General features: G+C 55.2%; 1 protein-coding gene across 5 annotated transcripts in view; it reads left to right on the forward strand.

The window, feature by feature from the left end:
- Positions 1 to 840: 840 nt before the first annotated feature.
- Positions 841 to 26,969, forward strand: part of TMPRSS2 (transmembrane serine protease 2) — a 35,068-nt gene continuing 8,939 nt past the window's right edge. Inside the window, exons 1-8 of one of the 5 annotated variants that reach the window (XM_079101175.1) lie at positions 841 to 1,481; positions 10,303 to 10,456; positions 10,600 to 10,670; positions 12,846 to 13,068; positions 19,699 to 19,785; positions 20,693 to 20,812; positions 24,923 to 25,049; positions 25,846 to 25,956. In XM_079101175.1, the coding sequence (XP_078957301.1) occupies positions 10,656 to 10,670; positions 12,846 to 13,068; positions 19,699 to 19,785; positions 20,693 to 20,812; positions 24,923 to 25,049; positions 25,846 to 25,956 (683 nt within the window). In that variant the 5' untranslated portion in view covers positions 841 to 1,481; positions 10,303 to 10,456; positions 10,600 to 10,655. Of the gene's footprint in view, positions 1,482 to 1,518; positions 1,625 to 9,941; positions 10,163 to 10,302; positions 10,469 to 10,599; positions 10,671 to 12,845; positions 13,069 to 19,698; positions 19,786 to 20,692; positions 20,813 to 24,922; positions 25,050 to 25,845; positions 25,957 to 26,969 lie in introns of those variants that run through there. The other 4 variants (XM_079101174.1, XM_079101176.1, XM_079101173.1 and 1 more) reach the window with 4 other exon arrangements.

Below are 26,969 nucleotides of genomic sequence, written 5' to 3' on the forward strand. Positions count from 1 at the left end.
TCCTTGTAGATGCTCCCCCAATGAAGGGTGGAGAGCAGAACTTGCTAGAAGGTCCAGCCGGCCAGGAGGAGCTTCGGGGAGAGTTTCCCAGGAAGGGACTGCTAGGCCCAGGCAGCTAGTGGCTGGGAATGATTTAGGTTTTATTCTGCTTTCATCTTATTTTAAATCAATTAATTAATTAATTAATTAATGCTAATTTGTGTATTGTGCAGGGAGGAAAAGCTACTCTCTACACTCTCAGCTTCTTTGGCTGGTATACAAATTAAACTGATATAAGATAAATTCACAGAAAAATCATTTAAATTTACACGTGCAGGGGAAGGCATTCACAAATCTGAGACTCAAACAGCTGGGTCATTGAGGCTTATGCCCTGTTGAATCACAGAAAGAACAGGGTTTGCAGCTCCGCTGCTCTGAGGAGAGCAGGAAGAGCCCGATGAATAGGGCTCTGGTGACCAGAGGGGTCCCGAGCAGTTCTTTTTCTGCACAGCCCTTACTAATGGGAAGTCCTTTGAAGATGGACATTCCCTGCACAAGGGCAACTTTTCCAGAGAGCTCTAGTGTCTACACTTCTCAGAACACCAGCTGCAAGTCCTCACTGTGCAGGGGACCGCTGTTTGGGGAGGCACTCTCCGCTCCCCATTTCGGGGCAGAGTAAGCTGAGCTCCAATTGCAGACATAGCAAGGAGCCTCCCAGGTGGCAAAGGCGGGCCTTGGGTGGAGGTGTATTCCATCGTTTCCTCACCCGGTTCCACCTGTGGTCCACTGGAATATGCCGCGTCCCTCTAGGAAACGCTGTCCAGGGGACGTTAGGAGGAAGGGCGGGACCCGAGACCGGAGGCCAGAGACCCTGGGTGAAAAGCCAAGGGGAACCGGGGAGGTTCCTCGGTCTCCCGAGGCGCTGTGTCCCCCTCTTTGCGCGTGGGCCAACGGTCCCCTGGGGTCGCCTCCTGGGCCACCATGGCCCCTGGCCCCCAGTCCAGAGTCAGCCGGTCGCCTAGAGGTCTGGAAATAGGAGCTACCGGGGCGCCGTGGGGACTCGTTCCCGAGAATCCCCCTCCTCAATTCAAAGGCAGCCCTCAGACCGCGTCGCCCCGCGACCCGAGGACTAGCGGAGGTGGAGAGGAGGAAGCGCCGCGCCCCAGGCCCCGACCCGCGAGCGCCCGGCCCAGGACTGCTGGCGTCCCCTCTGGGTCCGCAGCGCGCCGAGGCCGGAGCGGTCCGGGGCTTCCCCTGGGGAAACTCCTCCTCCCGTCCGGGGCAGCCGCTCCGGCCTGTCCCCTCCTCCTCCCAGGTGGAACGGGGATCCGCGTTTGGGGTGTCGCCCTGAGCCCTGGGGACGCCGCCTCCTGAGATTAAAACGAGAGGTGGGGAAGGCCGGGGACTTGAGCGCCGGGCAGAGGAAGGCGCGAGGCCAGGAGGCGGAGGCGGAGGCGCGGGCGGAGGCAGGCGGAGCGGGAGCGCGGCCCCGAGCGCGGCAGGTAAGTGGCGCGCACGACGCACCACCCACCGCACCGCGCGGGGTCCGGGCGCCGGGGTTTGCGTCGGAAGGGGGACCTGGGCGTCTGGGAAGCCCCGACTCCCCCGGCCCGCTCTGGGTGCGGGAGCCCGGAGGCGAGTCGAGGTGTGCGCGGCAGGTGTCTCCGCCGCCTGGGCGCTCCGGGCGGAGGCCGGCAAAGCGCCCTTCCTGCGGGCTGGCCGGGCGACGATCCGCAGGGCCGGGCCCGCGCGCGGCGGGACCCCCGGCCGTCCCGTTAGCGTGGCGCGGCGGGGCTGCTGGTCTTGGGAGCCCCTGGCAACTTGGTCGGAGAAGCGGATGCTCCCGGTCCCTTGAGTGGGATCCCTCGGGCGCGGCGGGTCCCCGGCCGCCTGTCCTCTTTGGCCCCCACCTAGGCGTCCCTCTGAGTCTTTCCCCTCTGGGGACCAGGGAGGGGCGGCTTGTTGGTGCGTTTCTTTGTTTCGGGAAAATCACGGCAGCCCGGGACTGTTACCTGAACTCCTCCCGCTCCTTGGTTCCCTGCTGAGGGAGAAACTGGAAACTCTTAGATGCCGAGGACGATAGGTCGGCGCGGCGGGACCCTGCGCGGCGGGAACGGCTCCCGGCCTGGGAGAGGGACTGCTCAAGGCTTCGGTCCCAGGGCTACGACCTGGGGCTGCGATCAGGGCCAGGCCTACCGGACACCTGGCAGCGGCAGGAGCCGGCCCCTGGGCGTGCACTCCCTGCCCGGCACCTGGGAGTTTCTGTCCATGCATCCCGTCTGGCCGGACTTAAGCCGGTGGCAGGGTAGCCGAATGCCGGTGGCAGGGTAGCCGAATGCCCCAGCCTGATAGTGGGTACCCTGCTGGAGGCTGCGCTGGCCAAAAGTTTGTGAGTCACACCCCAGAGGCCCTGGTTTTGGGTGGCCTCCAGCACCGGTTGGTGCTGGCCTTGGTGGCCGGCAGCCTGGTGCAGCAGAGGGGAGCGGCTGCCCGCTGCAAGTCAGGAATCTGGTTCAGAACACAGGCAGGCCTGGTCCTGAGGAATCCTGGTGTCTTCTTTGGGAGGGAAGGCTAGCATGGCGGCCTGAGGTAGGCCTGGTAGGCAGGAGTCACGGCTGGACTTGGAGGCTGCGCAGCCCACCGTGCAGGCTGTGTGCCTTTGTCCTGGGATTCAGTCGAGGATCACCCGCTACCCCGCTGCTGGTAGTCCTGATGCCCTCTCCCCAGGAGCCACCAAGGAATGGAAAGTTACCGGAGGTTTCAAGAGGAGTTACCAGGCTACCAGGCGTTTGGAAAACCTAAAGTGAGATGGGGGTTGTTGACCCATCCCAGCAGGTGGGGAGGGGCCTCCAGGAAGTGAGGTTGAAACTGGCCTCCCCTGCTGTAAGGGTGGGGCTAGGAGGGGCCCCGTCGGAGCTTATAGGGACACAGGTGGTTCAGCTGCTGCAGTGCGGGGAGGCCAAGAGGCACATGTGGGCTCTGTGAGAGGGAGGCCCCCAGGAAGTCACTGGAGGCTGCTCAGGACTTCCAGCCTTAATGGTGGGCCTGCCTCCTTCCTCCCCAGTGGGCTTGCTGAACAGCCGAGCTTCAAATGAAACTCAAGGGCACCACTAGGGAAGAAAACTGAGCACCCAGGTGGAGAGGACGGCCTCACGGGTGGGACCTCTGCCCTGCAGAGACCGGTAGCCTCTGTACCCAAATATGAGCCTGCTGGGCCTGTTCTCAGGCATTAGGTCCCAGGCATCTTCCCTTTCATTCACGCACCCAAGGGCACCTTTTAACAAGGTCGCGCTAATGCTGGCACCAAACACAGAGCCCCTGTTTGCTCACCCTGGGCTGCTTGGCACCACTGGGTGCTGGGCCCTGTGCACAGTTGCCCTGATCAGAAGAGTAAATTGGGCCCCAGTGGCATTGTAATGATAGGCGTTGCTGTTGATGTGACACTGCTGTGTCATAGTCGGGCATCATCACAAGCTCTTTATGACATATTTACCTCAGTGATAGGGAAACCGAGGCAGAGAGCTTAGGTCCTGTGACCTCGGGGGCAGGAGTGGGGCTCAGCAGGGCGATTTGGCCCCTTGGTCACTGCTCTCATTATGAACAGGTTCTGGGTTGGAGGCACGGGTGCTTAGAAGGGGCTGTGGTGGTCACTGGCATAGCGTGTCCGTTCTCCTCTCTTAGTGCTGAGGGGTTTTTTAAATTTTTGTTTGTTTGGCTGCACGTGACAGTAGAACGTGTTCTGACAAGTCATACACACAGGCACTGTGCCTCCCGCCTGTGGCCCTGCGTGGTGTGGAGTTAGACTGGTGGTGTCTTCATACACCGACACAGGGAAGGATCCCACTCACTCAACTGTCTGTAGTACCGAGGTTTTAAAGTTCCGGAAGGTGGAGGGAAAGAGAGAAGGGAACTGTGAACAAGTCCCAGGGAATCCAGATCCGACAGGGGGCTGCTCTGGGGCCAGCTGTGCTTCTCCCTAACCACAGAGCCGCCTGCCTGCAGCCCTGCCTGGGCTCTGCGCTGCCCACTGGCAACAGGAGGCTGGCGTGGAGGGCCACCTCCCTGGGTGATGGGGTCATGAGTGACAGCCTCCCTGCACAGGTCCTGCAGATGGTGGAGCCTGGGTATTGCTCCAGAGCCACCACTGTCATGGAAGTGACCCTGGGCCCGGCTGGGGCCTGGGGGCGGCAGGAGGTGGGAACGAGGGCTCCGGCTCACTCTTTTCTGTCTAAGCCATGGCAGGGTCCTGGGGACTTGTAATACTATGGTGGCAGGGCTGAGGTCGTGGCCCAGTGGCAGAGCACTTGCCAAGTAGCACAGGTGAGGCACTGGGTTTGATCCTCAGCACCACATAAATAAATGAATTTAAAGAAGAGGTTATTAAAAAAGACTTGATAACTATATAAAAATTTTAAAAAACAGTAATTCTATGGTGTCATGTCCTAATTGCTATGTCCCAGACTCTAGGAGTGGCACCCAGGAGTCTTTATTTTTATTTAAGCCCTTCAGAAATCCTTGATCAAGCCTTAGCCTTGGACATTGAGGTAGGAAAGGAAAGGTGGCCGGTCAGCTGAGTGACCTGGTCAGGTCCCTTATTTAAGAGTTGCTGGAGAGGGTGGAGGACCAGGCTGGGAGAGCTTCCCTGCGGGGAGCCAGAGAGCCCAGGCGGGGGCTGTTCCGGCTTCTGCCCTCCCAGTCCAGGTCTCCCTGGGCTTCCCCCACCTGCAGGTGCTGAGCCGTGGCCTGTTTTCCTGGCCACTCCCTACTTCCCGGGGCACCCACCAGCGACCCTCAAGCACTGGGCTGGCCCCAGGCCGTCAGGTGGCCTTTGAGGATTGGGGTGCAGCAGTGCTAGACACCTGAGAGCCGAGGTCTGGTTTGGGCCAGTCTTCAAGGTTGACTTGGGGAGGTCCTGACTCAGGGCACCCAGGCTGGCTTGTGATGTCCCTTGTGCCTGGGGACACTGTCTACAAGCAGCACTTGGGTTCCCGGGAGGTCTGTCGTGCCTTCACTCTGCAAACCCTGAGGATGAGCGGCGGGGAGCTGGGGGTCCCGGAGGAGGCAGAGCCAACCTGGGGCTTGGCTGTCGCCGTGGCCCCTGGCACTGGCAGGAGAGGAACTGCGACATGTGGGAGATGTCCCAGTGGGCAGCAGAGGCCTCCTGGGAAGAGAGCAATGGGCTTTCTGGCCAGGTATTTGCAATGACCTGTGCTGTACACAGGGTGGACTTTGAAGAGGGCAGGTGACTGAGTCTAGGGAAGGGTGGGAACTCTGGGCACTGTGTGCACACAGCTGAGCCCTCAGGCATGGGGGTGGCAAGAGGGGCAGGGGGAGAGCTGTGAAAGGAGATGATGTGCGCCAGTGGCTCTCAGTGGTGGTGGCCCTGGACCCCAGGCAAGGGCAGCAGAGGAGGAAGAATCAGAATGCTCTGGTGGGACGGAGGAGAGAGGCCCCAGTGGTGCAGCAGACACGTGTTAGCAGGTTTTCAAGTGACCGCTGGACTGGCAGATGAGAGGAGCCAAGCTTTATTATTGCTTGTGTGCTGAGATGCGAGACCCAGTGTCAAATTCCCTCCAAGGCCACTGTTTCCCAAGGGGCCATCCTGGAAGGAAGGGTGCAGATATGAGCTCACTGCAACGCAGCCACAGGTCAGCCTCAGATCTGAACTTGGACACAGAAGGTGCTTTGGAGATTGTTCTGCAGAATTCTGCCTACGGAGCAGCTTGGTAACAAGTTCAAGTGCACTGGTGGTCATAACATTTATAACAGGTTGGGGCAACTCTAGTTTATTTTATTTAATTACTTATTTTTTGAGATGGGATCTCCCTGTGTTGTCCAGGCTGGCCTCACATTCGAGATCCTCTTGCCTCAGCCTCCTGGGTAGCTGGGGTTACAGGCCCAGCAAGCACCACTGTGCCTGTCTGGGAGCCACGTCCGGCCTTGCAGCTGAAGCCCCGTTCTGTTCTAGAATATGCCAGAGACATGACCTGCTGGTCTTGGGTCAGTGTTTTAGGTGAGGCATTCAGTTCTTTGCCCGGGAGCCACAGTCCTTATCTGAGCTTTACAATGTTGGAAACTTGGTTTCCCTAAATGGAGTCAAGGTCTGCCTTTGTGATAGTCCTGACAATCGATCCTGGCCTTCGGATATACAGAGACTCCCTTAGCAGACCCTTAGAAATGGAGGAACCCTCATCTCCTGTCATCAGCTCCCTAGAGTTGAGCCAGGGAACTTGCTTCCCCACTTGACCCTTGTACACCCTATTTAGTTACTATCCCATTTTGCAGATTGACTTGGGCAAGTTCTTTAACCTGAGCCGGTGGCCTGGGCATCTGCTCTTGGAGTGGCCTGGAGACCCTTCCACCCACTTGTCCCATGAGGCCCACACTCAGCTTTTGTGCACGCAGACCCTGTGGACCTCCTGATGCCCCCGGCTTGGGCAGCTGGTGATGTCCAGGTGCTGGCTTCATCTCTCTCTCTTCAATTTCATCATACTTATTTAGCTTTTGGAACTCAAAAAATGTTTGAACATATTCTTTGAATAGAATAAAACTAGCTTAAAAAAAAAAAAAAAAAAGAGGAGCAGACCTGAGGTCCACCCTACAAAGGTCTGTGGCCTTCCTTAGGACAGTGAGGACTCAGAAGGAAACTGGACGGTGCAGGCAGCCTCTTCTGAGCCTCCACACCTGTGGAATTCCCTGCCTAATGCCCATGCCGAACTGTTACTGAAACCCACTGCTGTTGTTCAGCCTCCAGCTACTGGACATCCAGAGCAGAGAACGCCGTGTATGTGGTTTCAGTGCCGTGATTTCAGCATAAGGGATTCCCTTCCATGTTTGTTCATCGGCTGTCTGTTGATGTGGCACCCCTCATACCTCCAGCAACTTGAACAGTGCCCAGTGCCTACGGGGCCTCGTGAAGGAGCCAGGTGTGCATGGAGTATGCAGTGCGGGCAATGGACCTTATCTGTAGGACCACCCCTGGCTCCTGGGCCAAGTCAGCACCTGCAGACCTGACTGCATTTGCTTTGTTTGGGTGGCTTTCAAAATAAACCTCCAGCAGACATGTCCCTAGATCTCCAGAGGAAGGAACCAGAAGATGAACCTGCTTTTGCCTAGGAAACAGCTTTGTCCTGCCATGGGATGCCGATTGGATTCTGCAGCACTGTCTAGGTGCGGGGTGGGCAGGTGACACATGGGAGGATACTGCAACACAAGGGCAGCTGCTTCTGCTGTGAGACAGTGGATAGGCGGCCAGAGGTGGCCAGCAAGCCAGGGGTCGGGACCTTTGTCCTCATCTGCTCTCTTGCCTCTCAAAGGAGAATTTTTCCCAAAGTGCTTCATGACAGCTGGCTTTCCAGAATAGAGAACAAATGGCCTTGTCTTTTACAGAACTGCTAAGCAGAGTTGTCACATGTCACCTGGGTTGTATCCTGCTCCTTTCAGAAGCCAGTTCATGCTATCCGTAATCCGGTGTGTAATCCGGTGGAGTGGATGTGGCCGCTGGGGCCGCTGGGGCCGCTGGGGACGCTGGGGACGCTCCCTTTCAGACCCACTTCTCCCCTTCCTTCCTCTCCCGCAGAAGGTGGCAGCCAGCGCTTTGTCTTCTATTCCAAAGTCCACAGCCCCGGAGCCGGCGCACTTCAGGCTGCTGGCTCCGGTGGCGGTGTGCATAGGTGGCGGGGTCTCTGGGTGAGACAGGGTCCTGTTGTCCTGGGTCTGCGGCTTTCATCAGGCCATTTGTGGTCTCCCACTGCGCCTTCCTTTCCTGGCTCGTTCATCTCTGTTAGGGATCTCGCACGCAGAGTGCGGGTTTGGAGCATTGACTCACGTTCCTTTCACAGGGCTCCTAACCTGGGAAAGCGGCCAGTGGGATTGGGTTTTCATTTCCTGAAACTTCAACCGGTCCCATAACTGGCAAGAGAGCCAGCAAGGCAGGGAGGAGCTGCCCAGGGGAGCAGAGAAGTGCGTTTGCTCAGGCGGGACTGTTTTGAAAGTAATCTTAGCAAGGGCCGAGTTCATTCTGCTTCTGAGGCAGGGGTGCAGGATTTATCTCCGTGTATGGGCCTCAGGGTCCTCCACCAAGTGGCGAGATGTCTTTACACGACAGCCCACCTGTTTAGAAGACTTGCGTGCCTATGTGTTGCGAATGGCGTCCCACCAGATTGCACCTGCATCTGTTTGCTCATACCCAGGAAGGGCTTGACTTTATTTTTTTAATCTTGAAAAACATCTTGCCACTCTCGACATGATCTGGCTCTTCATGTAGAGTAAATAAGTGAACTGGTGCATTTTTACTGTGACCTGTTCAAAGTGACTCTCATATTTTCATCAGGTCATCGGTCTTCCTTCCTTCCCTCTTCCTTCCTTCCATTACTTTCTACCAGATGATACTTTTGCCCAGAAGATGGGAAAGCAGTGTTGTTCACTGCATTTGGCTGCACTGAACTGAGACCTGGTGGGCTTCATGCTGCCAGCTTGGGAACAATTATCAAAAGCAAATCTGTAATTGCCACAAAACAGCACTCTTTCCCCCCACGGGTTGTTATATATTTTTTGGTTTTATGTTTTTTTTTTTTTTTTTTTTTTTTTTTTTGTGATGGAGGTTGAACCCAGGGGTGCTAAACCACTGAGCTACATCCCCAGCCCTTTTTTATATTTTATTTAGAGACAGGGTCTTGCTTAGTTGCTTAGGTCTTGCTAAGTTCCTGAGGCTGGCTTTGAACTCACGATCCTCCTGCCTCAGCCTCTGGAGCCACTGGGATTACCTGTGTCACCACACCCAGCTTAAGGGTTATTTTTAACAAACACTGATGCAGCACGCAAAGCACTTGATTAGTGCGACCTTCTCGGTGCCCCACTACTCTGTTGTAGGTGCTACTCTCATCTCCCTTGCAGGGGAGAGAACCAAGGTACAGGACCACAAAATTGCTTGTTCCAGATGACAGCTAGGGAGGGGCTGAACTAGGTTTGGATCCAGAGTCTGGTCCCCGAGGTCACGGGCTCCGTGAGTCACCTGTACTGTTTGCACACTACCCAGTGCCAGGCCAGGCTATCATAGATGAAGACATTCAGACTGGTGTGGCTGGCCATTCAGAGCCTCTCCTGGCTCCTGCACCCTCCTTGGGAGCATTATCTTACGGAAGGATGATCCCAAGGATGGTTTCGTAGAACGTTCTTTGGCCATGTCATGCTGGCTGCAGTGTAGAGCAAGGACTTCACTTAGTGGGGTGTTAAAGGAAAAGTGACGTGGTGACCCTCATCAAGTCAAGATGAGGAGGGCTTGATTCAGGACTCTCTTGGAGGGCAGGGCAGGGCCGTGGGGCTCGGCGGGGGAGAGATAGGAATTCTGGCTGAACTGATCTGACAGGCTTCTTGCTGGAGGCAGGCCAGGGTGACCAGACACCCCCTGGGGTGTGGAGGATAAGAAACCTGCTCAGGTGTCCAGAGTGACGATGTCCAAGGTGGGGGCTCCTGATAGCCTGACTTAGCAGGGTTCTCTGCTAAAACCACATTTCACTAGGAAATGCTTTGGATTTGGGGAGCCTGGTAAAGTTGGTTTAGGCAAAGAATCTGTCATTTCATGTTGATGGCATCTGTCCTGGTTGTAAACTGGTCACTTATGGCCACAGTGCAAAGACCACAGCTTGCTTTCAGGATCACTAATCTTGAATTTGATCAAAGTAGTTAGCTTTGAATTTCTTTCTCTTTTGATTTGGGGCAGTACCAGATGGCTGTGTTCCGTGGGAGTTGTTAAGACATATTTATTAAAACTTTGGGGGGGGGCCTCTATGGCTTACTCAGAAACCTCAGATGTGGCCTTTCTCTGGCGCTAGTCTGGACCACTTGGCTTGTGGCGGGGGCTCCAGCAGGCACCTCTGGTGTTTTGCGGGAGGGCGGAGCGGATCCCACCTCTGTCCCTTGGCGTGGCGCCTGACGCGGGTCGTGCCCTTCTGTACGTCCACACTGAACCCCCGACTTCATAAAACAGTGTGGGGAGGAGGCACCTGAGATTGCAGCGAGGTTCAGTCACCAACCCGCCCAGTGGCGCCTCCAGGAAGTGGCACCGTCAGGAGCTGCCAGAGACCGTTTCCTGCCTGGCCTGCCCTTAACCTCTGTTGGACTTGACCACATTCAACGTTTCCTTGTGGTGATTCTTGCTTTTATTGCAGGGATTCTCCTTTTGGTAGGTGTGGCATGAGAGGGAGGTCACAGCCCCCTCCTGGGAGCCATGTGAGTCGAGTGGGACTTGGAGGCCTGGGCACAACTCTGGGAGGTCTTCCCTGGCGTCTGGGTTGTCCTTCAGCCTGTCCCTCCTTCCTCAAGGTCAAGCTCTCCAGGCTGCAGTGTTTAAAACTGCACACGGCCCTGTACCTGCTGGCCCCCAAGGGCAAGCCTGCATCTCAGAGGAGGGCCCTGGGTTCCTGAGCCTCTGCATGTACTTGCTGTGTTTGAAGAGTTGTGGAAGAGGCATGTGAAGGTGAAGTTCAAGGTCAATGGGCAGAACTTCAGTTTGTTCTAGCAGGAGGTTCCTTTTGCCAGAATCTTCCAGTTTTTTCTAGATTTATCTTCTGAAAACTAACCAGTATGGAAGCATTACAGTCTTGACATTTTTTCTTCCAGGTCATCTTGAACAATCCAAATGCATACCATTACCCAATGCTGTTGATAAAATCAGGATGGCTTTAAACTCAGTAAGTGGTTAATTATTACCTTTCTGGCCTTTTCTTTGTTCCCTCACTCCTCCTGTTATTCCCAAGAGTGTGTGTGGGTCAGCGTTTCTAAGGGCTGATGTGTGGGGCACCTGTGGCTGTGTGGAGGGCTTTCAAGGCCTTATCTGGAAAGGCTGAGCAGGGGCAGAGCCCAGAGTTGCCCAGAGGAGTCTGGAAAGTCATTGCTGCTGGATAGGAGCCCAGCATGCTGACCTTGACCTCCCCACTTACTGCCTTTACAGTGGGATGGGCAGGGGCAGCCAGGTGTGCAGACAGGTGCAGCAGGGTGGGCCAGCAGGGTGCATCCTGGGAAGAGAGCTGCTTCCTGGTGTACCAGAGATAGTTGTGTAGGAATGAGGTGCCGGCTGAACTGTCCCTCTCCTGTCCCTGGGAAATTCTTCCCCAGTCTCTGTTCCACCAATTCATCTTTTGCCTGAAATAAGTGCTTTTAGCAAAGACCTTATGGTTAGTAAAAATATTTTTTTGGACCCAGGCACGGTGGTACATGCCTGTAATCCTAGCAGCTTGGGAGACTGAGGCAGGAGAATTATAAGTTCAAAGCCAGTCTCAGCAACTTAGCAAGACCTAAGCAAATCAGCAAGACCCTGTCTCTAAATAAAATGTAAAAAAAGGACTCACGATGTTCCTCAGTGGTTAAGCACCCCTGGGTTCCATCCCTGGTACCGAAAAAAAAAAAAAAAAAAGAAAAAAAGCCCAAACCAAACAAACAAAAACCCCCAAACAACAACAACAACTACAATAACAACAACAACAAAACTTTTCTGAATTCTACAGAGAGATATACCTTTTTTGGTCTGTATTGGTTTACTGGTATTTATTTTTTATTGGATCCCTTTTTAGTTTCAGATCCACTGCACTGGAATCCTCCTGGACAAAGTGCTTGGTTTAACACACTCTCCCGGGGCGGGTGGCACGTTCTTCGATGGTTTGTACTGATTTCTGTGCCTCTGGTCAGGGATTGCGTGTTACTTCCCGTCTCTGTGGCCGCTCTGGCTTTGAGTAGCAATCTTTGGACTTTCGCAGGGAGCTTAGTGAGTTATAAAGCACAGGTGAACTCTGGGAGTGGCATCCGCCTCATGTGCTTACAGTCACGTTTTCTGGGGGCCCCACTTAAAATTCTAAGCCTTCAGTGACCTTTACTAAGGACATCTGTCCTTGGTAGACAACCCTGTGGCCCAAAAAGACAAGGGGCAGGGATGGGGGGTGTTGCATGGAGATGAGAAGACAAAGGTGACCTCCAAGGAGAGGCTCAGCCATCAACACTTGAGGGAGTTGAAGGAAGGGGGATGCAGGCTGTGGGGTCCCACGTGGCCTGTGGAGGTGGGTCTTGAGAAGGTGACTTTGAGGTGGGCCGAGGGGGCAGAGATGGCATTCTGAGAGAGAGACACCGGCCGAAGGATGGAGCCAGAGACTAGTGCTGGGTCTGGGGCCGTCCCTTGGCATTTGTGTGTGTGCACACCTGGACCCACCGCTTCTGCTGAGAGGTGCGGCTGGAGGGTGCAGCACAGCTCCAAGGGCCCCAGGTGGGAGGTGGCGGGAGAAGGAGGTGCAGCTCTGCAGGAGAGGAGGACAGGAGGAAGGCGCCTGCGAGTAACACCAGAGGCCGCTTCCGTAGGCAGATCCCTGGGCTCAGTTCCCACTCTGCAAGGTGGGTGCATCCGTGGTACCTGTCCCAGCCTGGGCTTCATGCTCAGGTTTCAAAGAGGTGATGGGCCCCGAGGCCTGGCAGCTGGTGAGTTCTCATACTTCAGCCGTGGTCAGGCTGATGGTGATCATCACTGCTTCAGAACATCTACGCCGTCTGTGCTCAAGGACAGGCCTGGATGAACCAAAGGCAGAGGGTGCTGGCTCCGTGGTCCTAATCCCACACTTCTGTACATTTTTTCTGTAAACGCTAGCCTCTTTTTCTTTATTTCAAAGTAAGTAGTAAATCAAACACAACGGCACTGACAGCTGAGTGTCCTGGCTAGTTTGAAATTGGCATGTGGTTATTCCAGGTAAGTTGACATGACCGCAGACACCAGGCGAGCCTGCATGTCCTCGCAGGGCCTCTGGGGCTGGACTGGAGCATGAGGCTCTGTTCTCGCCCATCAGGGTCGGTGAGAGTTTATGTTATTTTTCTTTTCAATTATTCAGGGGTCGCCCCCGGGCATCGGACCTTACTATGAAAACCATGGATACCAGCCGGAAGCCCTCTACCCGCCGCAGCCGGCTGTGGCTCCCAATGTCTACACTGCATATCCCACTCAGTACTACCCGTCCGCCGTGCCCCAGTACACCCCCCGGGTCCCAACGCACACTTCCACACCTGGCGTCTACGGGCAGCCCAAGCCCCCCTCGGGGACCGTGTGCACCGCAAGTAGGACCCTTTTGTGTTTATTCGCCTTCCCGAGCAGGCTGTTGTGCCCCCGCCACCCACCTTTCCCTGTCCTGGTCTCCCCTCCAGTCTGCTGAGACCGCCCCTTCCTGGGTCTGGCCCGCGGGCTCTTTCCCGACCTGCTCCTCTGTCCATTCTTGCCTCTGGTTTATTGACGTGTCCTCCTGAGTACGTGGTAATCTCCCAAGGGTGGGGCTCTCTCTCTTCCTCAGTCTACAGAGCCCTGGGCACAGCAGGTCAAGTTCAAGAGGTCAAGTTCAAGTACTTGGTGTTGGTGAAAGCAACCTGACCGGTGGGGGGCAGGAGCACAGCCCCCCAGCCCTCCTGGCCTGAAGTCCAGGGCGGGCCACCTTCTCCACCTCTCCTTCCTGTCCCCCCTGCCATGCCAGTGTGTCTGGCGTCCCTCCGCAGCCTTGCCTCGTGAACCCGCTCCTGGCTTTTACTTCCGGCTGGAGCCTTCCGGTGGGATGGGCTTTTGAGGGGAGAATGCCTGTTTTGTGGTGCAGGCAGCCCCGCCTGCATGACACCCGGGGTTCAGGAGGAAGGGTGGAGGGGATCTCCACGCCACGCTTGCAGGATCCGTGGGCAGCACTGTCCCCTGCTGCTCCTGGAACCCTGCTGCCCATCCAGCTCCCATCCCCCGCTGCCATTCTCCCTTCCCTGCCCCCTGCTGGCCTCCGTCACCCCTCACGGTGGCCCTGCATCCTTCCCTGCCCTCCAGCTCGCTCTCGGTCCATGTCCAGCCCTGCCCTGGCTCCTCCACCTCGCCTCCCCTGCCCTCTGCCATGGCCTGCCTGTCTTTGCCTGCGGACTTCTGGGGGTGGGTATGGTGAGACCGGGGTTGTCAAACAGGGGTGACTGGCCCTCAGGGGCAGTCAACAGTGTGGGAGACAGTTTGGGTCCTTACAGTGGGGAGGGGACACTCCCGGCATAGAGGGTCAGTGCAGCGCTGCTGCTGAACACCCACAGTGTAGGAAAGTCCCCAGGAAAAAGGTCATCCGGCCAGGTGCTGGTTGTGTCTGGGTGGACGGCTCCTGGACTTGGGCGCCCGTTGTGGTTGGAAGGAAGCCAGGGAGAAGATGAAGGGGGACCTGTGTTGAAAGTCCACCGAGTGCCATGGCCCACACCTGTGATCCCAGCTGCTTGGGGCTGAGGCAGGAGGGTCCTCAGTTCAAGCCCAATCTGGGCGACTCAGCAAGACCCTGTCTCAAAATAAAGTTAAAAGGGAGGTGGGGACCCAGCACACTCTGGAGCACCCCTGGGTGCACCCCAGTACCACTCACGCAGACACAGGAACCAACGGGCCTCTGGTGAGGTCAGCACCGTGAAAGTGGGCTCCCACCAGCAGTGGCCAACCAGGAGGGCAGGGAGTCCCTGGACCCCTCACCAGTACCCTCACTTTCCAAGGGAGAAGCCAGGTGGTGACAGACAGGGACAGGAGCAGGCACTTCCTTATCAACTGCTTTTATAAGTGAACAACACGCCAACCTGTGTGACTTTCCACAACAGAAACTGCTCCATAAACTGAAAAAAAAAACTTAGTCATTTTCTTCATTTAAAAATTTTACTTATTTACTGAATTCACCTCGAAGGTTCTATTTTAGGGACCACGTGATTGGCACCTAACACAGCGGAGTATACATTTTGTAAGTGTGATCTTTAGCTTTGAGACCATTTTTCAAGTTATTTAGGTAGCAGGAACTTGGAGCTGCCCCATCAGGAGAACACCAGACTGTATTTATTTTTTGACTTAATGTATTTATTGCTTTAGCAACAGCTGTATAAGTTTTCCATTGGCATAGCAGCACGTATACATCTGAAAGAGTGTTTGGAAAACCAAAGGTCAGCAATCCTGTGGTGCAAACAGTTGACTCTAGAAACGCAGGCAGGGCCAGCAGCAGACCGCTCGATAATGATTAATGCGGGTGAGCCTGGCAGTGGGGCAGCGCTAGATCCAGCTGAACCCTCAGCAGCGGCCTTTGCCGACCAGGACCAAGCCAGCCCAACTGACCTCACGCTGGTGGCAAATGCCTGTCCAGAGGTAAAGCCGGGGCTTGTGGCTGTGCTCAGGTCCCCAGGCAGACCTGGCAGATTGCCACCCTCACTTTGAGGTTAAAGACACCTGCTGTGATAACCCTTAACTCGCCAGGCAAGTTCTTCTTTATTTTTATTTTTGCCATGCCGGGGATAAAACCCAGGGCCTCATGCGTGCTGGGCAAATATGACCACTGAGCTCCACCCCCAGTCTCAGCAAGTTGTTTTATCTTAGATGAAATGGCATTCGGGGAAGTCATCCAAGGAGAGAAGTGTCCAAGAGGCCATTTGGAATTTCTCCTATGGACCTCCGTGGGGGCTCCGCCCTTCCACTTAAAGGCGTGGTCACCTCTAGCCAGGTTTTGATAAGATCATTGCATGGACACAGTTCTCAGGCCAGTGGCCTGGGCCCCACCTGTGGGAAGTGCTAACTTCCTGGCTGTGGATCAGAAATCGTGGTGATTGGGAATGATCCCCGGGGATCTCAAGGCTGTTGTGGCCTGAGATTCGGAGAATCAGCAGAATGTTGGGGTAAGGAGAGAGGCGAGACTTTGACCCTACAGATGTGCTTCTCTGGCCTCTCCAACTCCAGAACTTCAATTTCTCGCCCTGACTAACTTCTGGAGGCCCAGGTGCATATAGGTGAGGGCAGCAGGAGCACACACCACCTGTCCAGCCTGCCAGGGTCTGTCGAAATGCCTTCTCGATGGGCACCATGGTGCACGCCTGTGATCCTAGTAGTTTGGGAGGCTGAGACAGGAGGATCACAGGTTTGAAACCAGCCTCAGCAACTTAGTGAGTCTCTAAGCAACTTAGAGAGACCCTGTCTCAAAATAAAAGATAAAAGGGGGCTGGTGATGTGGCTCAGTGGTTAAGTGTCCTTGAATTCGATCTCTGGTCCCTGAATAAATACATACATACATACCTTCTCACCAAATCTCTCCCACCTCTCCTCCAAGGAAAGCTCCTGGGAGTTCCAGTGCCTGAGGCTGCATGCCACATAGGAACTGCCAGAGGTGACAGGCTGGGCACCCTCCTCCTTGGCCCAGCATAAGATGGCAGGGATGGCAGGGGGCTTTCATGGTATCTAACACTGTTAGGAATATATATATATATATATATTTTGTACCAGGGATTGAATGAACCCAGGAGTGCTTAAGCACTGAGCCGCATCCCCAGCTCTTTTTATGTTTTCTTTAGAGACAGTCTCACTGAATTGCTTAGGACCTTACAAAGTGCTGTGGCTGACTTTGAACTCACGATCTCCCTGACCCGGCTTTCCAAGTCCCTGGGATTATAGGCGTGCACCACCATGCTGTTAGGAACTTTGATGGAAACTTTGGTTCACATCTCTGATAAAAAATGCCCTCTTTCTGTTTTGGCTAGGGTAAACTGGTGACCTTCTCCAAATTACTTTATTCTTTGCTGAAATGTGCCTTCACTCTGAGTTCAGCGTTTCTGCCCTTGGACCAAAGGGTGTATGTAAGCTGGTGCTGTGTGCTGGCCACTTTCAGCAGCAATAGGGATGTTCTGTACCTGCCCAGTCCAGTATGGTAGCCACTGGCCACATGCGACTGATAAGCACTTGGTATATACTTTTATTTAATTCCATTTAAGTTATATATATATATGTTTTCAGTTGTAGCTGGACACAATACCTTTATTTTATTTTTATGTGGTGCTGAGGATCGAACCCAGTGCCTCACGTGTTCCATGTGAGCGCTCTACCACTGAGCCACAGCCCCAGCTCCCATTTAAAATTCAGTAACTAAGACATAAGGAGCCACAGGTGACTGGCAGCTGTCTAATGGGAGAGCCGTGTGCAGTATCGGTTCCTGGACGGCCTTGGGGAAGACCGCCTCTTCCTCTGCCCTGGGTGCCCTGCCAGGGTGGGCGCAGCTCGGCCTGTCATTACTGAAGTGAGGTGCTTGTCTCTGCAGTTTTCCACATCCATCACTGGCCTAACTGAAGACCCTTTTTAGGGAGCAGAGCTTTTAAGGCTCTGGTGTTCTGCTCCCCCAAAGCCTGAAGGTCCTTGCTATGGAGGAAGCCGGGCCTCCAAGACATATTGTTCTCGCAATGCCAACTCATATTTTAGGCGCACGGGAAACACTGCTCTTTAGGTCGAGGGTGTGTAGAACTCTTGCCAGCAAGTGTGGGGCTCCCCAGCAGCATAGAAACGAGAGAGAGAAAGAAACATGCTTCTTCCTCGGGTGACCAGATGGCCCCCGACTTGGGATGGTCCAACTTCGTGTTTCGACTTTACGACCGTAGGAAGGCAAACCCATGAAGCGATCTGCGGTTCCCTTCTCAGGGTCAGTCAATTGTACAGCATAGACATGATTCTATATTTAGAGGATCCAAAAACCTCCTCCAGAAAACTTCTAGACCTCATCAATGCATTCAGCAAAATAGCAGGCTATAAAATCAACACGCATAAATCTAAAGCATTTTTATAGGTAAGCAATGAAACAGCTGAAAGGGAAATGAGGAAAACAACTCCATTTGCAATAGCCTCAAAAACAAAAACAAAAACAAACAAACAAAAAAAAACTTGGGCATCAATCTAACCAAAGAGGTGAAAGATCTCTACAATGAAAACTACAAAACACTGAAGAAAGAAATTAAGGAAGACCTTAGAAGATGGAAAGATCTCCCATGTTCCTGGATAGGCAGAATTAATATTGTCACAATGGCCATACTACCAAAAGTGCTATACAGATTCAATGCAATTCCAGTTAAAATCCCAATGACGTACCTCACAGAAATAGAGCAAGCAATCATGAAATTCATCTGGAAGAAATAGAAACCCAGAATAGCTAAAGCAATCCTTAGCAGGAAGAATGAAACAGGGGGTATGGCAATACCAGAACTTCAACTATACTACAAAGCAATAGTAACAAAAACGGCATGGTATTGGCACCAAAATAGACAGGTAGATCAATGGTACAGAATAGAGGACACGGACACAAACCCAAATAAATACAATTTTTTCATACTAGACAAAGGTGCCAAAAATATGCAATGGAGAAAAGATAGCCTCTTCAACAAATGGTGCTGGGAAAACTGGAAAACCATATGCAACGGAATGAAACTAAACCCCTATCTCTCACCCTGCACAAAACTCAACTCACAATGGATCAAGGACCTTGAAATCAGACCAGAGACCCTGCATCTTATAGAAGAAAAAGTAGGTCCAAATCTTCACCTTGTTGGCTTAGGATCAGACTTCCTTAACAGGACTCCCATAGCACAAGAAATAAAAGCAAGAATCAATAACTGGGATAGATTCAAACTAAATAGCTTTCTCTCAGCAAAGGAAACTATCAGCAATGCGAAGAAAGAGTCTACAGAGTGGGAGAAAATCTTTGCCACTCATACTTCAGATAGAGCACTAATTTCCAGAATATATAAAGAACTCAAAAAACTCTACACCAAGAATACAAATAACCCAATCAACAAATGGGCTAAGGATATGAACAGACTCTTCACAGAAGATCTACAAGCAATCAACAAACATATGAGAAAATATTCACCATCTTTAGTAATAAGAGAAATGCAAATCAAAACTACACTAAGATTCCATCTCACCCCAATTAGAATGGCGATTATCAAGAATACAAGCAACAATAGGTGTTGGAGAGGATGTGGGGAAAAAGGTACACATACATTGTTGGTGGGACTGCAAATTAGTGCAGCCACTCTGGAAAGCAGTGTGGAGATTCCTTAGAAAACTTGGAATGGATCCACCATTTGACCCAGCCATCCCACTCCTCGGCCTATACCCAAAGGACTTAAAATCGGCATACTACAGAGATACAGCCACATCAATGTTCATAGCTGCTCAATTCACAATAGCCAGATTATGGAACCAACCTAGATGCCCTTCAATTGATGAATGGATAAAGAAACTGTGGTATATATATACAATGGAATATTACTCAGCTATAAAGAATAATAAAATGATGGCATTTGCAGGCAAATGGATGAAATTGGAGAATATCATGTTAAGTGAGATAAGCCAATCTCAAAAATCCAAAAGAGGAAAGATCTCACTGATAAGCGGATGATGACACTTAATGGGGGGTGGGAGTGGGACAAGAATGGAGGAAGGAAGGACTGTATAGAGGGAAAAGAGGGGTGGGGGGAAGGAAAACATAACAGAATGAATCAAACATCATTACCCTATGTAAATGTATGATTACACAAATGGTATGCTGCTACTCCATGTACAAACAGAAACAACATGTATCCCATTCGTTTACAATAAAAATAAATTAAAAAAAAATTGTACAGCATATCCAGAGTTTCACTGGAAACGGGCGTTGGGTCACATGGTGTGGTCAGCGGTGGGCTGACGAAAGTTTTCTGAGCACATTCGAGGCAGGTGAGGCCAAGGTGGGTGGGCAGGTCGGTGTGGCAGGTGCACCGTCCCCTTGCGATGCTCCCACTGAGGAGGTCTAGCAGGCTCCATGTAGTCCTGGCAGGTGGAGGGGTGTGCAGACTGGCAGGTGCTGGGTGAGGCCCGAGGGGTCTTCTCTTTGGCTCACCAGGTGTCCTGCTTACTCTTTCCTGCAGAGGCCAAGAAAGCACTGTGTTTCACTCTTGCCCTGGGGACCTTCCTTGTGGTCATTGTGCTGGCTGCCGTCCTGCTCTGGAAGTTCTGTAAGTGCAAAGAGCCCACAGGCCAGTTGCCACCTCACGCGTCCTGTAGTCCTGGGCACCGGGCGGCCCTGCTGCTGGGCTGGGGAGCCCCTGGGCCCCTCCCGAGTCTCTCTTACACTCAAGTCCGTCCTCTGACTCTCCTCTTTCTTTGATCCCCGTGGTGCGTGAATACCCGTCCTGGGAGCAGCAGGCTCCTTTGGATGTCCCGCCTCACTCTGGGCTTCCTCTGAGCCTGTGGGTGTGGTGATCCTGGGCCGCTTCTCCAGTGTGGACAGAGCGCAGGAGGAGTCATTAGAATTTGCCCAGAGCAAGGTGACACCGTCTCTGGGAGCACAGCTGGCCCTCCTGGGGCTACCTCTGGTCACTGTCCTTCACGGGGCCACAGCGGGTGCTCCTGGGCCTACCTGGTCACTGTCCTTCATGGGGCCACAGCGGGTGCTCCTGGGCCTACCTCTGGTCACTGTCCTTCACGGGGCCACAGCTGGACCTCCTGGGGCTACCTCTGGTCACTGTCCTTCACAGGGCCACAGCGGGTGCTCCTGGGCCTACCTCTGGTCACTGTCCTTCACGGGGCCACGACGGGTGCTCCTGGGTAGCCCAGCCCCACCTAGCAACAGGCTGTCTCTGCCATCACCCTGGGACCATGGAGACACGGGAGCTTCGTGGCCCTGGAGCTGATGGCCCTGGGAGAGTCCTTCCCACCGACCCTGCGGACATGCCAAACCCAGCCCTAATTCCATGTGTGCGTGCTGGCAACAAGGACACATTCCCGACTTACTAAAAATTGGGGGAGTCATTGTCTGGTCACCAGCTCAGCGGTGGACGGTGGAGCTTCTTGTTGGCTCTGTGGGGCCCCTTGGTCCTCAGCTGAGGGGTCTCCCTCCCCACTCCCTCTTTCCTCTGCTAGTGGACAACAAGTGCCCCGGGTCTGGGATGGAGTGTGGCTCTTCAGGGACCTGCATCAGCCCCTCTCTCTGGTGTGACGGGATTGCGCACTGTCCCTACGGCGAGGATGAGACCCAGTGTGGTGAGTGCTCCGGGCCTGGGAAGCAGCCGCCCCGCCTGGGCTGGGGGACCAGCCAGCTCTGTCCCGGTCTCGAGGGTGCGCCTGGCCTCAGAAGGGTCGCTCCTGGTCCAGCGTCACGCAACAGGGGGAGAGGGCGATAGCAGGGCCCGCAAGGACTGCCTCTCAAGCGCACGCGCCCACAAATGCCACAGGGCATCAACAAAAACCCAGCAAGCTGCCTAAAGTGTGAAGGGGGGTGCGCTGTGTGCCTTTTTAAAACGAGCTGCCCTGAAGGTTTGTTCTCTTGTCACAGAGCGAGCACTTGGGTTGGCTTTATTTTCAACTGTTGATCTATGTTAGTTGACAAGCTAAAGTCATGCCGCATTTACGACGTACGGCGTGGGCGAACGGCTGGATCAGGCCCCTTTGCGCGTGTCACCTCCCCTACGTACCTTTTGTGCCCCGAGAACGCTTAAGATCTGCTCTTGGTGCTTTTCAAGCGCACGCTCTTCTGCCCGCACCAGCCGCCCTGCTGCACCGAGAGCCCTTGAGTGTGTTGTGTTTGACAGAGAATGTGCCTCCTTTGGCCAACGTCCCCACCCCTCCCAGCCTGTGGCGACCTCCGCTTGGCGCTCTGCTCCACGAGCGTGACTTTCTCGCTCCATGCACAAGTGAGAAAGGTGTGTGGCTTCTCGTGCGGGCTGGGCGTCTGTTCTTCCACGTTCTCTGGCCCGCCCACGTTCTCAAGGCCCCGTGGTGCCTGCCGCTTTCCTTACCCATCATCTCCTGGTAGACACGGGCAGGTGCACGGCTGGGCGTGGGGAGCTGGGCTGCGCTGGACACAGGAGCGTCCTGCGAGGTTTCTTCCCCTGGCCCTGCACGCTGGCTCACGGAGCGGTTCTCCTGCTCATCCTGCCAGGCACCCAGCACTATTTCTTCAGGGCCCTTCCTGTTGGTGGCCGCGCTGGCCTGAGCGAAGGCTCCTTTCCTCTCGTGGCCTTCTGTACCTGTCGCCCTTCCTGTTGGTGGCCGCGCTGGCCTGAGCGAAGGCTCCTTTCCTCTCGTGGCCTTCTGTACCTGTCTCCCTTCCTGTTGGTGGCCGCGCTGGCCTGAGCGAAGGCTCCTTTCCTCTCGTGGCCTTCTGTACCTGTCGCCCTTCCTGTTGGTGGCCGCGCTGGCCTGAGCGAAGGCTCCTTTCCTCTCGTGGCCTTCTGTACCTGTCGCCCTTCCTGTTGGTGGCCGCGCTGGCCTGAGCGAAGGCTCCTTTCCTCTCGTGGCCTTCTGTACCTGTTGTCTTTCTTTTTGATGACACAGCTATTCTCACGGCAGCGAGGTGATGTCTCACTGTGGTTTTTGTCGGAGATTCTATTTCTGTTGATTCTTAGAGGTGGTTTTTAAGGCAGCTAATGGCTGCCTGAGGACATGGGTCCTGACCCTCTGAGCTGCAGCCCACACACTGTCTTTGTCTGTGGGGCCCTGACCATATGCTGTGTCACCATGGTGTGACATTGCTGCTCCCGGGTTCTTGTTCTGGGTTGAATGAGCCGGCAGGGAGACCCAGGCACGGTGTCTTCAGACTGCGTCTCCTGGGCTCTGCAGCTGGTGCAGAGTTGCCTCATTTCCCCAGAAGGGCTGCCTCCTCTCCCTTCTGAGGAGGCAAATCATCTCCTGGGGGCATGGGCCCTGCCTTCCCCAGGGGCGTGGTTCTCGCCTTGGTGCGAGGTGGGCTCTTTCCAACCCCATGGTAGCAGCAGTGTCTGGGCTGCCAGCATATGCAGGACACGTGGGTGCCGCTCGGTACGGCTTGCTGCAGCGTGGCGGCTCCTTCCGCTGACCTCCCCTCCTGTGGTGTGTGTGGCACTTGGCGGGAGTGTGCTCCCTGCTCCCACGGGACACACGTGTGTGCTTTCCTCCTCCTGCTCCTGCAGTGCCGGCGGTGCTCGCCGTGGGTGCCGTCTGACCTGGACAGGACTCGGCGTCCCAGCACACGGAGCTTCTGTGTGGGGTGCGCGGGGTGTCGGCAGTGAGCTCTCCTGCCCGGGCGTCTTCCTGGGATGTCAGAAGAGACTGAGGGACGGGGGAGGCACCTGTGTGCCCCTGGGACTGTCTTGAGCGTTCTCACCACACAGAGAAAAGGAGAAGATGCAGCGGGTGTCGAGGGCGCGCGGGTCTGCTCGCTGCGTGGTGAACCCGATCCTCAGGGGGCACCCAGAACAAGGTTTTTGTCCTTTAGTCCTTGGTAAGGCTGAAAAAGATTCCTCGTTCCTAAAAGAGAACGCGCACAGACCAGCTCGGGCCGTCCGTCTCCGCCGGGCGCCCTCAGCTCTTGCCGCCCGCATGTGAACCAGTGGCTGGAGGAGAAAGGCAGGGAACCCACCAGGAGGCAGCACCCGCTCCCCGCGCTCCCCGTGCTTCCGCCGCGGCAGCTCGCCTTTACCCGCGGTGCCGTACCACTTCAGTCTCTTGGAAGAAGTCGGCGACTTCGTTTCTTGGGCAGTTTGGGCTCACAGAAGGCGGGGTGGGGGACAGGCGCCTGCCGGAGTTGAAGGGCGGACCAACCTTCGCGCAGCGTGCTCACTGAGGCATGCGCCGCACGTTGGCCACGTGGGTCCTCCAGAACAGGCTGCCCTGCGGTCTTGGGGCAGCCCAGCCCTGCTGGTCTCTGTGGCTCTGCCCTGGGGTGGGATGCAGGGCGCGTTGGGCGTTCTGAGATCGGCTTCTGGCACCGCACGCTGTTTCCAGGTCTCCCTGGAGGCTCCATAGCTGCTTCTCTTAAGTGAGGAACAGTGTCCCGTCGGAGTGGACGCCATGCCGGACGCGTCTCACTGCACGCAGAGCAGTGGCCCTCTGGCTGTCATGCAGCACTGCCCTCAGGTTGTTCCTGGTGACCCAGGTCCCACCCAGCAGCCCTCCAGTCTCACAGGATTCCACTAGGTGATCGGCCGCAGGCGGGCATTCCACCCACCAGGGCTTCTCAGCCTCCGATGTGGCCACTCTGGGGAGAGCCGGGACTGACAGGAGAGGGCTTCCACTCTATCCAAAGGCTGGCAAGTTTCTTTAAACTGCAGAGCCAAGGTCTTCTTGACAAAACCCAGATTAATCTAGAGGCATTAAAAGTCCCTTAGATGCAGGGGCCTTGTCTCTGCCCCGGCTCTGCAGAGCCGGGCCCTGGACACCAGGAGGTCAACCAGTTCCTTAAAGAGCTCTTCATTTTTACCTTCTACCTTATTCACTTACTTACTTATTCATTTATTTATTTATTTTTGGTGGGGACACAGGGATTGAGCTCAGGGGCGCTGGACCACAGAGCCACATCCCCAGCCCTATTTTGGATTTTATTTAGAGACAGGGTCTCACTGAGTTGCTTAGCGCCTCACTGTTGCTGAGGCTGGCTTTGACCTCATGTCCTCCTGCCTCAGCCTCCCCAACGGCTGGGATAACAGGTGTGCACCACCGCGCCTGGCCTATTTATATATTTTACAGCTTTATTGAGCTGTAGTTCACAATTCACACCATAACATTCATCTTTGTGAGGTGGACAGTACAACGGTTTTACACACCCGCAGTCGTGTGCGCCAGGGGCCACTGCGGAGGATCCCACGGTGGATGAAGAGCTTGGTTGCTGTGCGCTTTGCCGTGCGCTCGGCGGCGCCCCGCCGCGCGCTCCTCGGACCCCTCCGCCCTGCCTTCCTGCCCCTGTTGCTGTCTTAGGCCCCTACTCTGCGCATTTCGTCCGAGTGGTATCATGCGATCTGTGGGCCTTTGCGAGTGGCTTCCTACGCAGGGTACTGCCTTCCGGTTTGCTCAGCGGCAGCACGGGACAGAGCTTCCTTCCCATCTGCTGGGGATAACCGTCCGCCGCACACTCCGGATGCCCTGTTTTCTCCCTGGTGGACGTTGGGCTGTCCGTTTGGGCTGTCGTGGGCAGGGCTGCAGTGAGCATTTATGAGTTTGGGTCTCAACACCCCTTTCAGTTCTCTTGCGTTAAGGACGCCTTTCCGCACAATAGACTCGCGGGCCCTGGCGTGAGTGCTGGAAAAGAGCTGCCCCCGGGCGGCGGGACGCCGGTGGCCAATGGGATGGAGGGAGTGGGTGCCTGCCTGAGACCCACGCAGCCTTCTTCTCCCGCAGTGCGCCTCTACGGACCCAGCTTCATCCTGCAGGTCTACTCGCACCAGCGGAAGTCCTGGCACCCCGTGTGCCAAGACGACTGGAGTGAGAACTTCGCCCGGGCAGCCTGCAGAGACATGGGCTATAAGTGAGTCCGGTGCCCTGATGGGGTGGGCACCCGCATGTGACAGTGACCAACGCAGAAACTTAGGAAAGACCATCTCTCTCTGCCGCTCCAGAAGGTGCTGGAGACCCCTGTGGAATTCTGAAAGCTGGTCTGTGGACCTGGTGCTCCCTAGCCTCCCTCTCCCAGTGTCTAATGAACACAGCACATGGCCACCTGCCTGGCACCTGACCCAGCTACTCAGGAATGACACCCAGGGCCTGGTCCCAGGGCAGGGGTGCGGGCTGAGGGCCTCAGGTGGCTCTTTTCTGGAGGACCCTCTCAGCCCGGACTGAGTCTGTTCAGGTTGCCTCTTGGTTGGGAGCCCGCTGGGATTTGTCCCCAATAGCCCACCCTCCAGAGGAGTGACACCCTCCTCCTCCTCCTCCTCCTCCTCCTCCTGGAGGTGGGCATTAGTCCCTTTGCAAGGGTGGATTACCACCCACATGCCACTTAGGGGTCCCGCCACCCCTGGACTCTTAAATTGGGGACGAATTTCAACATGGGCTTGGAGGAGAGAGACCACACCAAGCGGTCATCCCGGGAGGACGGGGCAGCACAGGGGTGCGGGGATGGCTCTGGTTGTGTTGCCACCTTCCCTTCCACGTGGGCTGTGGACCTCTGCAGCCCTGGGGTATGGCACCTGCCGGTTTTCAGAGCGAGGTCCCATGGGAAGGAAAGCGCCACCTCCGCGGGCAGGCTGCTTGCAAGTGCTGCGGGATGAGGACTGTGAGTGCTCCTGGCGACCCCCGTTTTAAACACAGCTTTCTGTCCTTTTCAGGAACAGCTTTTATTCCACCCGAGGAATCGTGGACGACAGCGGCGCCACCAGCTTCATGAAGCTGAACACGAGTGCGGGAGACGTCGACCTCTACAAGAGACTCTTCCACAGGTACTCGGTGGTGTCTGCTTCTCCTCCGCAGAAGTTGACGCGGACTCGGGACCCCTGGCATCGCTGTCTCAAGCCCGTGTCTCTAAGCTGCTGTTCTGGGTGTGGATGAGTTCCATGCTGCAGGAGGGTGGAAGCTCAGCAGGACATGCTGCTCTCAGCAGCTCCAGCTTTGCTCTTAGGAAGAGATTGACGTTTACTTGCTATTTTTTTGTGACCTCTGCTGTCTGCCCTGTTATTGGTGATTGATTTTTCCCATTTTCCAGACACCAGAGATACACTTACACGTGCTAGGGCGTGTGTATTTGTCAGCTGTTACTGTAACAAAATACTTGAGGCAGATTATAAAGAATGGAGGTTTATTTGGTCTCGTGGCTCTAGTGGTACAAGGTCCACACAGCCCCCCACACATAGCGGGGCTGTGGCGAGGGCACCCTGGACCACATCATCACATGAGGAGGCACCTGTCTTGTGGGTCTCTCTCCCCTTCCTTCTGTGGCCACCAGGATTCCAACTTGGGGTTCCACCCCAATGACCTCATCTCTTCTGATCTTTCCAAGGGCCCGGTCTTTAAATAGCATGGTCGGATTGGCTTCCTGCCCTCTTAATAGCATTAACATAACACTCCAGATGAGTTGCGGGGACACGTCCTATTTGGTCCCCAGCTAGGAATCCCAGAGAATGTCTCAGGGTCCAGCTGGGGTGTCTAGTTCATCCCCATTTGCTCTGGACATTGGTGGCCTCTGTAAGTCCTGGGTGGTCGAGTCCCTGCGCAGCGGTGTTGCAGGACGCTGTGTGAGGGGTGGGCGGTGTTCTGGGCCCAGGCGCAAGAGGCTCCCGCTCCTCAGAGCCGGGCTGTGACCCTGGGCAGGTCATGGTGAGCCCGGGGTGGCAGCGGGCCCCTGGTGGACCTGGCAGGAGGGCTGGGCAGTGTCTCCGCGTTCGCCAGCCCTGCTCTTGGCAGCATGCTTTCGACACGGAGGGTGCAGTGTCCTTTGCTTGTGAGCGTCCTCGTC

This window comes from Sciurus vulgaris (assembly GCF_902686455.1).
Source record: "Sciurus vulgaris genome assembly, chromosome: 10".
Taxonomy (NCBI): domain Eukaryota; kingdom Metazoa; phylum Chordata; class Mammalia; order Rodentia; family Sciuridae; genus Sciurus; species Sciurus vulgaris.